At 35.6% G+C, this 14,140-nt stretch overlaps 2 protein-coding genes across 2 annotated transcripts; one reads left to right on the top strand and one right to left on the bottom strand.

Moving 5' to 3' along the window:
- Nucleotides 1–77: 77 nt before the first annotated feature.
- LOC117927224 (ultraviolet-B receptor UVR8) lies at nt 78–10,408 on the top strand. The gene is made up of 4 exons (XM_034846674.1): nt 78–486; nt 8,996–9,212; nt 9,380–9,683; nt 9,755–10,408. Exons 1-4 carry the CDS (start codon nt 194–196, stop codon nt 10,237–10,239), a joined length of 1,299 nt encoding a protein of 432 aa, XP_034702565.1. The 5' UTR covers nt 78–193; the 3' UTR covers nt 10,240–10,408.
- Nucleotides 10,409–12,405: 1,997 nt separating this feature from the next.
- LOC117927043 lies at nt 12,406–13,268 on the bottom strand. The gene is made up of 3 exons (XM_034846412.1): nt 12,949–13,268; nt 12,710–12,868; nt 12,406–12,620 (listed from the first exon to the last, which is right to left on the bottom strand). The coding sequence occupies exons 1-3, from the start codon at nt 13,210–13,212 to the stop codon at nt 12,558–12,560; spliced, it is 486 nt and encodes a 161-aa protein (XP_034702303.1). The 5' UTR covers nt 13,213–13,268; the 3' UTR covers nt 12,406–12,557.
- Between the last annotated feature and the right edge of the window lie 872 nt (nt 13,269–14,140).

The raw sequence follows: 14,140 nt of genomic DNA, 5'->3' as shown, positions 1-14,140 counted from the left end.
TGTATCCTTTTTTTATTTTTTATTTTTTATTTTATTCAATAACAAGTTTGGCGAATATTTTGGGTAGGAGAAAGGGGAACTTGCCCCAAGTCCATTAGATTGACGCCAAAGTGGCCAAACCCACTGAAAACTGAACCCGGTCATCGGTGGAGGAGGGAGAGGGTTCTGATTGGACAGTGGTTAACCGCTTGTGATGCGGCGATTCATTATGATGGGGCAGAAACAGAGTCTGAGACGTTTCAGCAGCAGCGCCAGATCAGTTATGAGTTTTGGGGATGGCAGCCATGGGGCTCTGGGCTTGCCCTCCTCCCTAATTGGCCTAGGGGGCGACGCTTACGAACCCACGCCCGTTCCAGGGCTTCCATCTGATGTTTGCAGCGTTAGTGCCGGCCACTACCACTCCCTCGCCGTGACCGCACAAGGAGAGGTCTGGGCTTGGGGCAGAAACCATGAAGGTCAGCTCGGCAGAGGTCTTCTTGCTCCAAGGTCCTCTCTACCATTCTCATCATCCCCCAATTTCCTTTTTCTATTTCCCCCGTCTTTTAGCATATACTTTAACTTTTGGATTCAATGCTAAGTGGTTTGAAGTTGAGAGCTATAGTACTGGTTGGGAACTGTTAGAACTTAGAACAGAAACACTTTTTTTATCCTCAAAAACACGTGGTATATATATATTTTCTTTTTTGTTGTGGTTGAAAACAGCTTTTTCAAATTTTGTTTTAACAATAAAATTTAAGGTATTTTACTTGTACAATCAAACGAAAATATCGGTAATCACAGACATATTGGGACTTAGATTTTACGGATATATTGGGGATACATCGGATATATCGGTGATATATGGACGGATATTTTGACATAAAATATCGATAGACCAAAAATTCATCAAAACTTATGAAAATGTAAGAAAAAACTCTTAAAAATGAAATTATAAGTATAATAGACATTTTAAAGTTGTTTTGTTGAAGAAATTAATATGTGTATGATATGATTTGCGATATTAAATTTAATTATATAGCGTCGGCTGATAAGAAATGTGAATTTTATAAGTGTAGACTCATTATGAAGTTAAATTATTACAAATATACTAATTATGTGATTTAAATATATTACTATGTTAAGTTAATTTACTTACCTCTATTAAAAACTAGATTTTGTTTTTGAAAACTAGATAGAAGCGATTTTAAGAATTGTTTTAAAAAAGTGAAGGAAGAAGTTTGTGACACATACTCTAATTTCATCGTGTCTGAATGTGGTGATTGTAATATCTTACATCATATAGGGGGAGAAGTTAGGGGAAAAAAATTTCTAATGCTATATATTTTTTTATGTATAAGTAAAAGACAAAAGTATATTATATATAAAGAGATTTGGCCAGTTTGGAAGGAAAGAAATTTGTTGGCTTTTGGGAATGAGGTACTTTCACTCCAAAGGCTGAAACATTATTTTGTGTGTAATCTATGCTCTTAGGTTAGGGTGTTTATAGTTTTGAGCCCTTCTTCTCTTATTAGCTTTTTTGAGTGGCTAGGCTCTAAGTAAGGGTAAGGGTTGTTCTTTCCCCTTCCTTGGTTTCGAGTCTGTGGGTTGCTTTTGTATACTCCCTGTATACCTAGAGGGTACTAGTTTGGTGTCTCCTCTTTCTGTTTAATATATTTCTCTTTACCTATCAAAAAACAAATATTATAAATAAAGAGAAAAAGGCACCCAAAGGGTAGCCCAAAGCATACCTGGAGTATACAAGAGGTGCCTCAAGGTTAAAGCCAAGAAGAAGAGGGGTTACAAAAACTTACCCACCCTCATTTAGAACCCAACCAATAAAAAAAGTCAATCAATGATAATGGACTTACATCTATGAACAACTTACCCCAAGACCAATGATTACAAATAAAAGAATTTTTCAATCTTTGAAATCGAAACTCTGCATTTTTGAAAGCAATCATGTTTCTTTCATTTCAAACTGTCTAAAAGCATAAATGAGCTGCCTTCCACACCTTTTGACGCTTTTTTCCCACAAAGGAACCATTCCAATCAAAAATAGTCTCTTTAACCAATGAAGGAAGAACCCACTGTCACCCTAAAGAGAGCAAAAATTAACTCCCACAAAACCTTATCCTTGAAGCAATGAATTAGGATGTGGTCTATACACTCTTCTTCAACAAGGCAAATAAAATATCTATTAGCTAGAGTCCACCCCCTCCTCTTTAACTGATCCAATGTTAAGACCTTGCCATATAATGTTCTAATGCTATATATTATTCCACATAGAAGGGGGTGATTGTAGAGTGGATTTTTACAAAAATATTACCGAGCACCCCATTGATTTCTCCACATTTTCTACTTTTTTTCTGCCTTTGTTTGTGCTTATTGTTTATCTAATTTTTGATATGTCGAAAACACCGAAACTATGCTTAGTTTTATGAAAATTTGAGGGAAAGAAAATAGAAAGGAAATGTAGAAGAAAATAAAATTGAAAGGAAAATAAAAATAGATTTAACATCTATTTTTTTTTCCTAGTAAAAACCAAATATGAGCACATTATTTTCCTTGGACCGTTTGCAAAAGAGGGGTTGGGCTTTGGCAAATAGGTGTTTTCGTTGCCAACAGTGTGAGGAGTCGATTGACCACCTCCTCCTTCATTGTGAAAGAATGAGGGAGATGTGGACGTTGCTCCTCTCTTTTTTTGGAGTTTCTTAGGTTTTTCCGCTTTTGGTTAAGGAAACTCTCATAGGTTGGAGAGGCTCTTTTGTGGGCAAAAAGAGGAAGGTGCTTGTTTTGGGTTATTTGGAAGGCTAGGGATTCTATTGCTTTTGAGGACAGTGTGCTGTCCATCCAAAACCTAAAAATTTCTTTTGTGTATTTACTTTGGTCGGAAATCAAATTGTGGATAAAAGATGGTCCTTCGACCTTAATAGATTTTATAGAATGGGTGTGTATGCGTTAAGGGAGAGGGCTTTTTGTGCTTTCCTAGTGTCTTGGGTCCTTTTGTAAGGGGGTGAGTTGATCTATACTGTAACTCTTTGAGTCACTTCTTTAGCGCCTCTTTGCTATACATATTATACTTAATGATCAAAAAAAAAAATTTCCTTAACATTTTCTTTCTTTTGTTGGTACATTCCAGGAACCAAACATAGCCGAAGCAAATTAGAATAAGCTTTACTGAAATTATGAAATCAAACTTAGAAATGATTTCTATTTTGCTTATCTTGGCTCCACAAGCTGTGGAACAGTCATAAGAACATTTTCTCAAATCAATCATGCCAGGAGTTTGTAGAAATATGCTCAAGCCTTAGACAACAACCGGATAAAATGTGTTGTTCTGGTTTTCTAAGATATCTTATTATCTTCCATTTCACGTGGAGTTAGTGATATATATCCAGGTGATGAATGAAAAATGTGCTTAGGCAGCATCACTGGTAGTGCCTTTCAAATTTAAGTTAAAAGGACAAAGTGCCAATTCTAGTTTGATTGATGGCATGGATTCTGTGGATTGAGCAAAGAGAGTAGAAGGGTTGAATCAAGTAAAAGTTTCAATGGCATTTGCATCTCATATCATTTCTACAGCCAACAAAGATGATGGATCTTTATGGTTTTGGAAAAGTCATTAGTTCTATACGCTGAATCCCTAGAAACAAATAACAGAAAAATGCTTTGTTCTGTTTCTATATAAACAAAGAACTTCCATTTCATCTGGAGTTAATGATATATATCCAGATAATGAATGAAATGTGCTTAAGGAGTATTCCTTCTGATAGTGTTCATCAATTTAAAGATGAAAAGGCTGTTTAGTGGCATCATTAATCTTAGTTACAATAGTGTAAGCACTTTAATTTGACCTTGTAACCATTTCTAATCATTTCAGTTACTGTAGCAATTCTAGAGTCTTCCTCAATGTACAGATATGTATTTTAAGAGAACCAGAAATACAAGAAACATGGCAACTCTCTTCTTCCAAAATATGTCTATGTGACATTCTCTCAAACACATTTGAGTTTTCTACATTTTGTTTGGGTATCAGAGCTTGTGATCCTTGAAGCTCTCCTTCCATGGCATCTGAAGATACCTCGTCCACTCTTGATTGTTCTCACCACAATGGTACTAGTTCAAGCCCAAATACAATTTTGATAATGCCATCTCCGAACCAAGCATTCATCATCAGATTTGATCGCTCAAATTATCTTCAATGGTGTACTTAGATGCTGAATATTGTAATTGCTAATGGAGTTGAGGAGATGATTGATGAGTCATGATCTTGTCCACTGAAATTTCTTAAGAACTCTGAAACTACAAATCCAGATTTTAATATCTGGCAATGACATAATCGTCTAGTCATGTGGTGGATTTAGTCATCCCTCCTTGAAAATGTGATGTCTCAAATCATCGGTCTCACTTCCACTTTTGAGATCTGAAATGCTCTTGAGACATTCTTCTTTGCCACATCAAAGGCTAGAATTATGCAACTTCGCCTTCAACTTCAGACTATAAAGAAAGGTGGCTTGAATATGATTGAATATCTTCTCAAGGTGAAATTTGTTGCAAATAATCTTACTGGGATTGGAGAACCGATTTTTGAACAAGATCATGTTCTTTACTTGCTCGAGGATTAGGAGTTAATCACAACTCTTTTGTGGTCTTTGTAACGTCTAGGCATGAACCCTTGCATCTAGAAGAGATTCACAATATGTTGCTCACTTACGAGAACACCGCTTAGAGCAACAAAATGCCACCGACGAGGCAAATCTTCTTCAGGCAAGCGTAGCTTCTCTGCAACCACAAGGAAACAACTATAAAAAAAAATAAATCAAAGGTCTGGATAATTCAAGTTTCAAGGAGGAAACCATAATCAGGGCCAACTGCAATTAAACTAACAATAGTTTGATTGTCACTGACATAGCAATCCAAATAGAGGTAACAACTAAGGTAATTTTGGAAACAATTTTTCTAACTTCCAAGACTTAATTTTTTCGGAAATGGTGGTGGTAAGCCACAATGCTGAATAAATGTTATATGTACAAAGTAAAAGAGGAAACGGGTGGTCATATCCTCCTACATTGTCCAAAAACACACATTTTGCGGCAGTTGATTTTTTCTTTATTTGATGTACAATGGATGATGCACTCCTCAGTGAGAGAGATGCTCTTAAGTTAGCACTCCTTTGATGGGAAAAAAAAATGCTTGGAAAGTTGCTCTGTTATGCTTATTTTGGAATATTTGGAGCAAAAAGAATAGGAGAGCCTTTGAAAATTATGAAAGCTTGGACCAAGTAATCAAAAATTCTTTTTTGTTTCTTTTTTAGGATTGGGTTAGATTGTACATTGGAGATGGTTCTTTGTCGATGTTAGACTTCATAGACTGGTGTTAGAAAATTAGGTTAATCCAATCTAAGGTAATCACCTTAGAGGGGGGTGAATAGGATAATGGTCTCTTTTTGCAAATTTAAATTGTATGATAGACAGGTGTTAGAAAAATTAGGCTAATCCAATCTAAGGTAATTACCCTAAAGGGGGGAGGGGATGAATAGGGTAATGATCTCTTTTTAAAAATTTAAATTGTATAAGTGCAAGAGACAATTATATGCAAATATATAATAAAACAATATAAAAACAATTGCATATAAAGTAAAAGAGTAGAGAAGAGAGAATGCAAACACAAGATTTTATAATGGTTCGGCGCAACCCGGCCTATATCCACTCTCCTCTAGCTTTAATCCCAAGCTTGAAGTTCCACTAATTCAAGGTTTCCAAATCAAGCCTTCAAGTAATACAATTGGATTATGGTTCTTAGGCTAATCCAATCTAAGGTAATCACCCTAAAAGGGGGGGGTAATGGTCTCTTTTTGCAAATTTAAATTGTACGAGTGCAAGAGACAATTATATACAAATATATAATAAAACAATATAAAACAATTGCATATAAAGTAGAAGAGTAGGGAAGAGAGAATTTAAACACAAGATTTTAAAGTGGTTTGACGTAACCCGGCCTACATCCACTCTCCTCTAACTTCAATCCCAAGTTTGAGGTTCCACTAATTCAAGGCTTCCAAACCATGCCTTTAAGCAATACAATTGGATTATGGTTCCAATCCACCCTCTTGGACTTTTGGCTCCAAGCACCCTTTACACTTCTCAAGAGATACCCCACTCTTGAACAACCCTTCAAGTGATATTTCACACTTGAGAATCCCTAAGTGATACCTCACACTTAGACTTTTCTTCTCAAAGATTTACAAATGAATAAAGGATCTTACAAAATCTTAATACAAAACTTTAAGGCTCAAATGATACAAGAAAACTAAAATTGAATGATGCACTAAAGATATGCAAGTTTTAAAACAATGGTGCACTCAAAAACACTCTCTCAAGGCTCAAATATATTTAAGAAAGATTTAGGAAGGTTAGCATTTAATACTTGATAGCTGACCGTTGGACCTTGTCCGTCCCTTGATCGGACCTCGATCGGTTGAGGTGGGGGTCGACCAGTTGCGGTTCAACCTTGACCAGTTGAACAACCGTTTTGGAAGAGAGAGAAAGTTTTTTTGCACCCCTTGACCAGTTGAGCTGGGGATCAATTGGTCCCTCATCCGGTTCAACCGATTGTGCCGTTTTTGGCTCAACAACCAACTTTTTCAACTTAAAACCTTTTAAACAAGTTTGGAAAACATTTGACACAAGGTTTTAATTGAAAACATGAAATCATCCAATTTTAAAATATTTGAAACAAAATAACTTTTGGATGATTTTGGTGCATAAGTAAAGAATGTAATGCATTTTGGTTTGATACTGCTTCACACCCAAAAAGAAAACGGATTTGATTGGGCGTAAAGCATCTGTAACTAGCACTTCCGCGTAATAACTCCACGAGATAGATCTTCTCAGAGTTTGCCTCAATTTGGTTGAAAATCCTAGTGCACCAACAACCTTACGAAGAGATCTTATGAAACTTGGGTCTTGAAAAACACTTCTCTTTGAGTTCGTCTTCTTCTTAATGATTTCTCTTTGGCTTGATTTGTCTTTATGATTGCCACTTTGGAAATCGTCTTGCCTAATCACACGTGAAATATAATCATTAGTTCTAAACCTTGTTTTGTTATCATCAAAACCGAGATTAACCAAACCTTGGTTTCACAACTGGTCAGGCTCTTCTTGGGGCGAGGTTGCTAGTTTTTGTGTTTTCGCGCTTCTAGTTATTTTGTATATGTCATGTATACTTTTTTCTATTAGTATAATCTTCTTTTACCTATTAAAACAAAAGAAAAAGTATGAAGCCCTTATGAAGAATAATACTGGATTTTGGTTCCTTTATCTCCTACTCAACATGCCATTAGTTGTAAGTGAATATACAAGTTAAAATATAAGCCCAATGGTAGTATTGATCAGTATAAAGCTTGTTTGGTAGCCAAGGGGATTGATCAAACCCTTGGTTTTTACTATTTTGAAACATTTAGTCCTATTGTCAAGCCAACTACCATTCGAGTTGTTCTTAATTTGGCCTTAAGCAAGGCATGGAGTATTTGATAACTCAATGTGCATAATGCTATTCTCAATGGTGACTTAGCCAAGCAAGTCTTTATAACTCAGCCCGAAGGGGTTTGTGGACACTTCCAAACCCAATTATGTGTGTAAATTGACCAAAGCTCTTTATGGCTTAAAACAGGCTATAGTCATGTGGTTCACCAAGCTCAGTACTGCTCATATCCAATGGGGTTTTTGTGACTCCAAAGCTGATACCTCTATGTTTATCTGTCAGAAGCATTCTCACATGTTGGCTGTCTTGGTCTATGTGTATGACATTATTGTAACTGAGAGTAGTGACTCACTTATTTAGCACCTCATTTCTACTCTTAACACCCAGTTTGTTTTAAAGGACTTAAGACCTCTCGGTTTTTTTCTTCGTATTGAACTTGTACGGTCTGGCTCTACATCTTTGTCAAGCCAAATATATTCAGGATCTTCTTAATCGTGTTGGTTTATCTGATGCCAAGCCTATAGCCAATCTCATATCTCCTGGTACTGTTTTCTCCATTTCTGATCCCTTGGAATATCCTACATTGTACCGCAACTTGGTTGGTGCTTTGCAATATTGCACTATCACACGACCTGATATTACTTGTACAGTTAATAAACTTTGTCAGTTTATGCATGCTCGTACATCCACTCATTTTTAAGTAGTCAAATGTGTTCTTCATTATCTTAAGGGCTCTACCATCTTTGGTCTTTCACTCCAACTATTTTCATCTCTTGATTTAACTTACAATGATGCAGATTGGGCAAGTTGTCTTGATGATAGGCATAGCACTAGTGGGTATTGTACTTCTTTTTATGCCAATCTTATCTCCTGGTCCACTTGTGAATCGAAGGTGGTCTCTCATTCCAACATTGAATGTGAATACCAGGTTCTTGCTAATGCTGCAGCTGAGCTTGCTTGGATCCAATCTTTGCTTCTTAAACTTCATAGTCCCCTTTTTTGCATTCCTGTTGTTCTCTGTGACAACCTTAGTACAATTTATTTGGCCATTAATCCTGTACTGCATTTTTGTGCCAAACATGTAGAGATTGATTATCATTTTGTGCAAGAGCATGTTTTGCAGAAGACACTAGTTGTTCGGTTTATCACCTCTGTTGAGCAGCTTGCAGCTGTTATAACTAAGGCCTTACCCACGCAACAGTTCTTGGGATTTCACAGCAAGCTCACAGTTCTTTCCTGACCTGTGTGCTTGAAGGGAAGGTTAAGTGACATTGTTAATCTTAGTTACATCAGTGTAACCACTTTAGTTTAACCATGTAACCATCTCTAACCATTTCAGTTACAGTAATAGTTCCGGAGTCTTCCTTAATGTGTGTGTGTGTATATATATATATTATTTTAATAGAACCAAATATACAAGAAACAGAGCAACTCTATTTTTCCAAAAATATCTCTGTGAAGTGTTCTCAAACACATTTGAGTTTTCTGCGTTTTGTCTAAGGCAAATCACTGATTATTGTTTGATTGATACCAGAGATTCATGGAATGTGCCAACGAGAGTAGAAGGGTTGAATCAAGTAAAAGTTCGAGCTGCATTTGCATCTGGTGTCATTTCTACAGCCATTGGAGATGACGGCTCTTTGTGGGTCTGGGGAAAGTCTAAGCATGGGCAGCTTGGCCTTGGAAAAGGAATCAGTGAGACTGTAGTACCTTCCAGAGTTGAAGCACTTGCAGGAGAAAAGATAGTTAAGGTGGTCTCTTCATTGTAATTAAGGTAGAAATATATAACACGTGCTAATTGATGTTGGAATTAACATTTCACAGTTGGACAAGGAATTAATTCACAGCCCTAGTATGGTATGATTGATCTCTTGCCTTTTTTGGAGGGAAAATTTCTTGAGCTGTCTTTCTCTGACAGGTTTCACTTGGTTGGGGACATGCTTTGGCACAAACTGAGGATGGAAAATTGTTTGGGTGGGGTTATTCAGCAGACGGTAGATTAGGGCAGGTTGGGAAAGCTTTGGAGGTGTTTCCACTGAATTCAGTTGCAGATAGGGAACTCTCAAGTTTGGAGCTGGAAGTTGCTGAAAAGATGGTCTTGAAAGGAATTGAGAAGGAGAAAAACATGCCTATCATCTGGGAGCCTAGTCTGATCGAAGAAGAAAATGGTGTTGGCATCGTAGATGTGGCATGTGGGCTTGATCATTCCTTAGTTCTTTGCGGTAAGTGATTTTTCCACAGCCTCTATGGATTTAAATATGCATTCATGTGAATCCTAATTGTCTTACTTCAGGTAATGGCAACCTATTAAGCGGTGGGAGCAATACTTATGGTCAGTTGGGCAGAGTGGCACAAGACTATGGAATGGTACCAGTTACTACAAGTTTCATTCCGATATCTATATCATCAGGCCTTGGCCATTCTTTGGCAATTTGTCAGGTTGAATCGTCAGAGGCCATAGGAGGTGCCACAAGCATCATTTCATGGGGATGGAACCAGTTTTTTCAGCTTGGGAGGGCAGGGCCCGGGAGCTGTCCAATGGCAGTGAAGGGGTTGGCAGGGGAAACACCAGTTGCGGTAGGAGGAGGACGTGCACACTCCATTGCCCTCACATCTAAGGGAGAGGTGTGGGTTTGGGGTTGTGGCAAAAGTGGTAGGCTTGGATTAGGAAGCTCTACTGATGAGGTTGAGCCAAGCTTGCTTGAATATTTGGAAGGCTCTGAGGTTCTACAAGTCGCAGCAGGCTTCGATCATAATCTAGTCCTGGTTGCTAATTGATCATTCTATCCTGGTTGCTGAATGATGCAGTTTGAAAGCAGAGAGACTGTTATTGAATCATAGCATGGGTTTTGCTGTTTCAATATTTCTGTATTAACTTATTTATTCTTTTTAGTAGAATCTATGCTTACATGGGGCTTCATCATTCAATGCTTACTTACCTTTTTAATAGAACCCATGGTATGCTCTCATATGGCTAAGATGAGGACTTCCAAATGGATGAGCGGCAAGGGAAGATGAGAAATGGTGATCAGAAACGATTACACCTTGAGAAGGGATTTTTTTTTTAAATGTTATTTAAAAAAATATTATTAAAATACAATTGTTTAAAAAATAAATATTTTAATATGATGTTCTTCCATCACTTCTTTAATTTTTGTATTAAAGGGTGAATTCACTTTTTATCAATATTTGTATAATTGAATCCGTCATTGAATTAGAAAAGTTATCGATTTGTGACGTTATAAATATATAATTTATATATTATTATAATTAAAAAATAAAAATAATAATTTATATGTTATTTAAAAATTAAATTTTTATTTGAAAATCATAAAAAAAATTTAAATAAAAAAATTAGTTTCAAATTATAAATTTAAATTAAAATCAGAATTTTAATTTAAAATTAGAATTTTTAAATTTTATTTTTAAATGCAAAACTTATTTTAAAATAAAAAAATTATTTAAAATTATAATGTTTTCATTAATTTAAATTAAAATCACAAGTTTTAAAAATCATAAGTTAAAATAATAAATATAAAATAAAATAAATAATAACGGATGTGAACTAATAAGGTAAATAAAAATATAAAAACATTTTAAAAAAATCATATGAAATGGGAAGAGTCGGAGGTGGGAAGGGGAAGAAAAGGAAAGAGAGGGAACTAGAAAAGGAAAAGGAATAGATAACCCTACTCAAACTATTGAACCGGATTGGATTGGTAATCAGTTTGCAGTTGGACGATCAAGGCGATCCGATTTTTAAAACACTGCTATTTATAAAGAGACATTCATTTTTTCTTTGAATTTCTTTTTTTAAAAGACAAGTTCTCTTATTATCTTAAAATTTTTTTATATTGAATTCATTTTTCAAAAGACATCCTTTCCCTTCTTTGTCAAGAGTGACAAATTTAGTTTAGGTTGAGCTTAGTCTTCCCTACTTGCAAGAAAAGTAGTGATTGTGTAAGAGAGTGCCTCGATGTGCTGCCAATTGATAGTAGATCTCCATAAAACTAATTCGAAGTCAATCCCGTAAAACAATAGCTTTTAAGATGAGAATCCTTGAGTTAAGAAATTCACTTTAAAACACATAACCTCAAAAATGAAATCCAAAAGTAAAAACTATGAATAATTTTGAAACTATTTTTTATGCTACGAGTTTTTAAAAAATACACTACTACAACAAAAAAAACTCCTTGAAAAATTAGTTATGATGATTACATATGAAAAATTGATGGTATCATAGAGGTAGACAAAAGTCACAAGACTAGGCATGTAATTAACCAAGTTAGTCATAATTGCATATGTGGAATTGATCGAATCGGTTGAGGTAGACAATAGTCACAAGACCAGGCACATAATTAACTATTAATAAAGAAAATGCTATTATACATATTTGGTATCATATCAAACTCAAAAATCTTCAAAAGTTATAGAGATCAATTTGTAAGATATAAAATAAATAATAAAGGAATGTGACTTTCAAAAAATATATATATAAAAAAGGAGACCTTTCAGATAAAGGAATGCAAATATATCAAAAAGTAATGATTAGTTACCATAATATATATAATATAAATTATTTGCATTTCCATTAATAGCACTTTCATTAAAAATATTTTTAAAAATAATCACTTGAGATTTGGACATAAAAAACAAAAAAGTGCTATGGTAATATTTTTTTTTGTAATATATTATATAACAAAAAATAATTTTTGAAGTAATGGCATATCAAGTAATTGTTCAAATCATTTAAGTGATTTTGTAGGGTTCTAAAAAATTGTTAAAAACATAATTTATGTATTTATATTAATTATGAATTTATGACCATGAGAGGATCAAAGATAGAGTTGGACAGTGGAATGGGGAGAAACATGATTTGTGGGACTGATCACAAATACTTGGACTGATAAATTTTGAGGATTGGATGGTTGTGGCTGTCAACAATGCAACAAAATTTCAATGAAACTTTAATTTTCAGTAATTAATCAACCATAATCAAACCCCAAAACTTGTTCTCCCAAATACAGGTTTTGAATAAGTATCTCCAATGTTAATCACCAAAAGGAAAAGAAAAACAGCATGGATAAGTAGCTCAATCAAAAATTCTCAGGGCTGTCATCTAGTTGTTTCTCGTCCTCTATATCCACCTCCAAGATTTCCTGAGGGTTGGAAAGAAGCTATGCTTTTACCAACCGATCAATTTATTTGAAATGGGTGGAATAGAAATAAATATGAGAGAGTGACTCACCGGAATTCTCTGCTTCAAGTAATTAGCAACTCTGGCCAACACTGTGGAACGTTTGTGCCAAAAGCGACCTCTGAGGCTGATCTTCACAAATGGTCCATCCAATTCAGCTAGCTCGGCTTCTCCTGTTATTCCAACTGAATTGTCGAAGATCTGCGCAAGCTGCGAACCAAAAACGCACAAATGTAAATTTCAAATCATGCTGCTTTGGAAGAAACAAATCGAAATGGCGGTCGACTTGCCTCCACTCGAGCATCGGCTAAAACCTGCCGGACGTTATCTTCTGTTAAATCGAGCGGTGAAAGCGAAGCTGTCACGGCTGCGAAGCGCGGTGTGGTGACGGCCGTCGATGGTCTCCGGCGACTCCATCTAAGCGGCACCATTGGCCCCTTCGCGCTTGTCATTCCTGTCGTCAGTTGGCTTCTGGTATTCGAGATCAGATGAGATGCAGGCAGGAGTGACGGTGTGGATATGCGAGGGTGATGATGGACAAATTCCCGAGACATCTCCTTTGCTAACTGTTAAGACAACCACAGCCTGTCTTTGGCTAATGGATTGAATTTCATAAAGGAGGCCCACGTTTTCCTGAAATTTCAGAAAATTCAGAACCTTCTCTCTTTTTCTTTTTTCGTTCATCGACTTTGATAGGATGGTGTACAATTAAAATGTTTTTATGATTTTTTTCAACTACAAAAATAATTAAGATACTTTTAAATTTTGAATTAAAAAAAAAAGAGAAAAAAAATCTGTTTTAAGGCTCATTGCATCTCTCCGACGTAAATTACATTGAAAAATCTTTTTGAGAAAATAAAGGCTAAACTTAAATGAGAAAATCACCTAAGAGGAGAGTGAATTGGGTTTTTCAAAAACTTTTTCAATACAACAAATTCAAGCACAATAAAAACAAATATAAAGGAATAGAGTTCGAGAATTCAAACTCAAATTTTATAGTGATTCGACACTTCCTTGCCTACGTCCACTCTCCTCAATTTCCTAACTTAGTAAGAGTTTCACTATCTTGAAGTTTCAACCAAGTTTTTAATCTCCTTTACACTTGAATTCCAGCTCCAATGGGTTCTTACAAAATCTCTTCAAGATTCAACTTAGTTGAAGACTCTAACACTCAATTTACAAGAATGATCTTCTTTCAACCTAGCTCAATAATGGCTCAAATACAAATAAAAGCTAGGATGACTCACAAAGGTGTACTAAAAGATATGTAAGTGAAGATTTAATACACTAATAAAGAAATGAGAGCTTTTAAGGTAAGAACAAGTAGGTAGACAATTGAATGCAAGTGTTCTCTATGTCATAAATGAAGTGGAGCTCTCAATTTATAGGTTTCTAACATCGGAAGCCAAGAAAAACAAAAAGCAGCCTCAACCAGTTGAGCTGGGGGTCGACCGGTTCACTAGCCGTTAAAGCATTTAATAC

Source organism: Vitis riparia, chromosome 12 (assembly GCF_004353265.1).
Source record: "Vitis riparia cultivar Riparia Gloire de Montpellier isolate 1030 chromosome 12, EGFV_Vit.rip_1.0, whole genome shotgun sequence".
Taxonomy (NCBI): Eukaryota; Viridiplantae; Streptophyta; class Magnoliopsida; order Vitales; family Vitaceae; genus Vitis; species Vitis riparia.
This window is presented reverse-complemented; position numbering and strand designations above follow the sequence as displayed.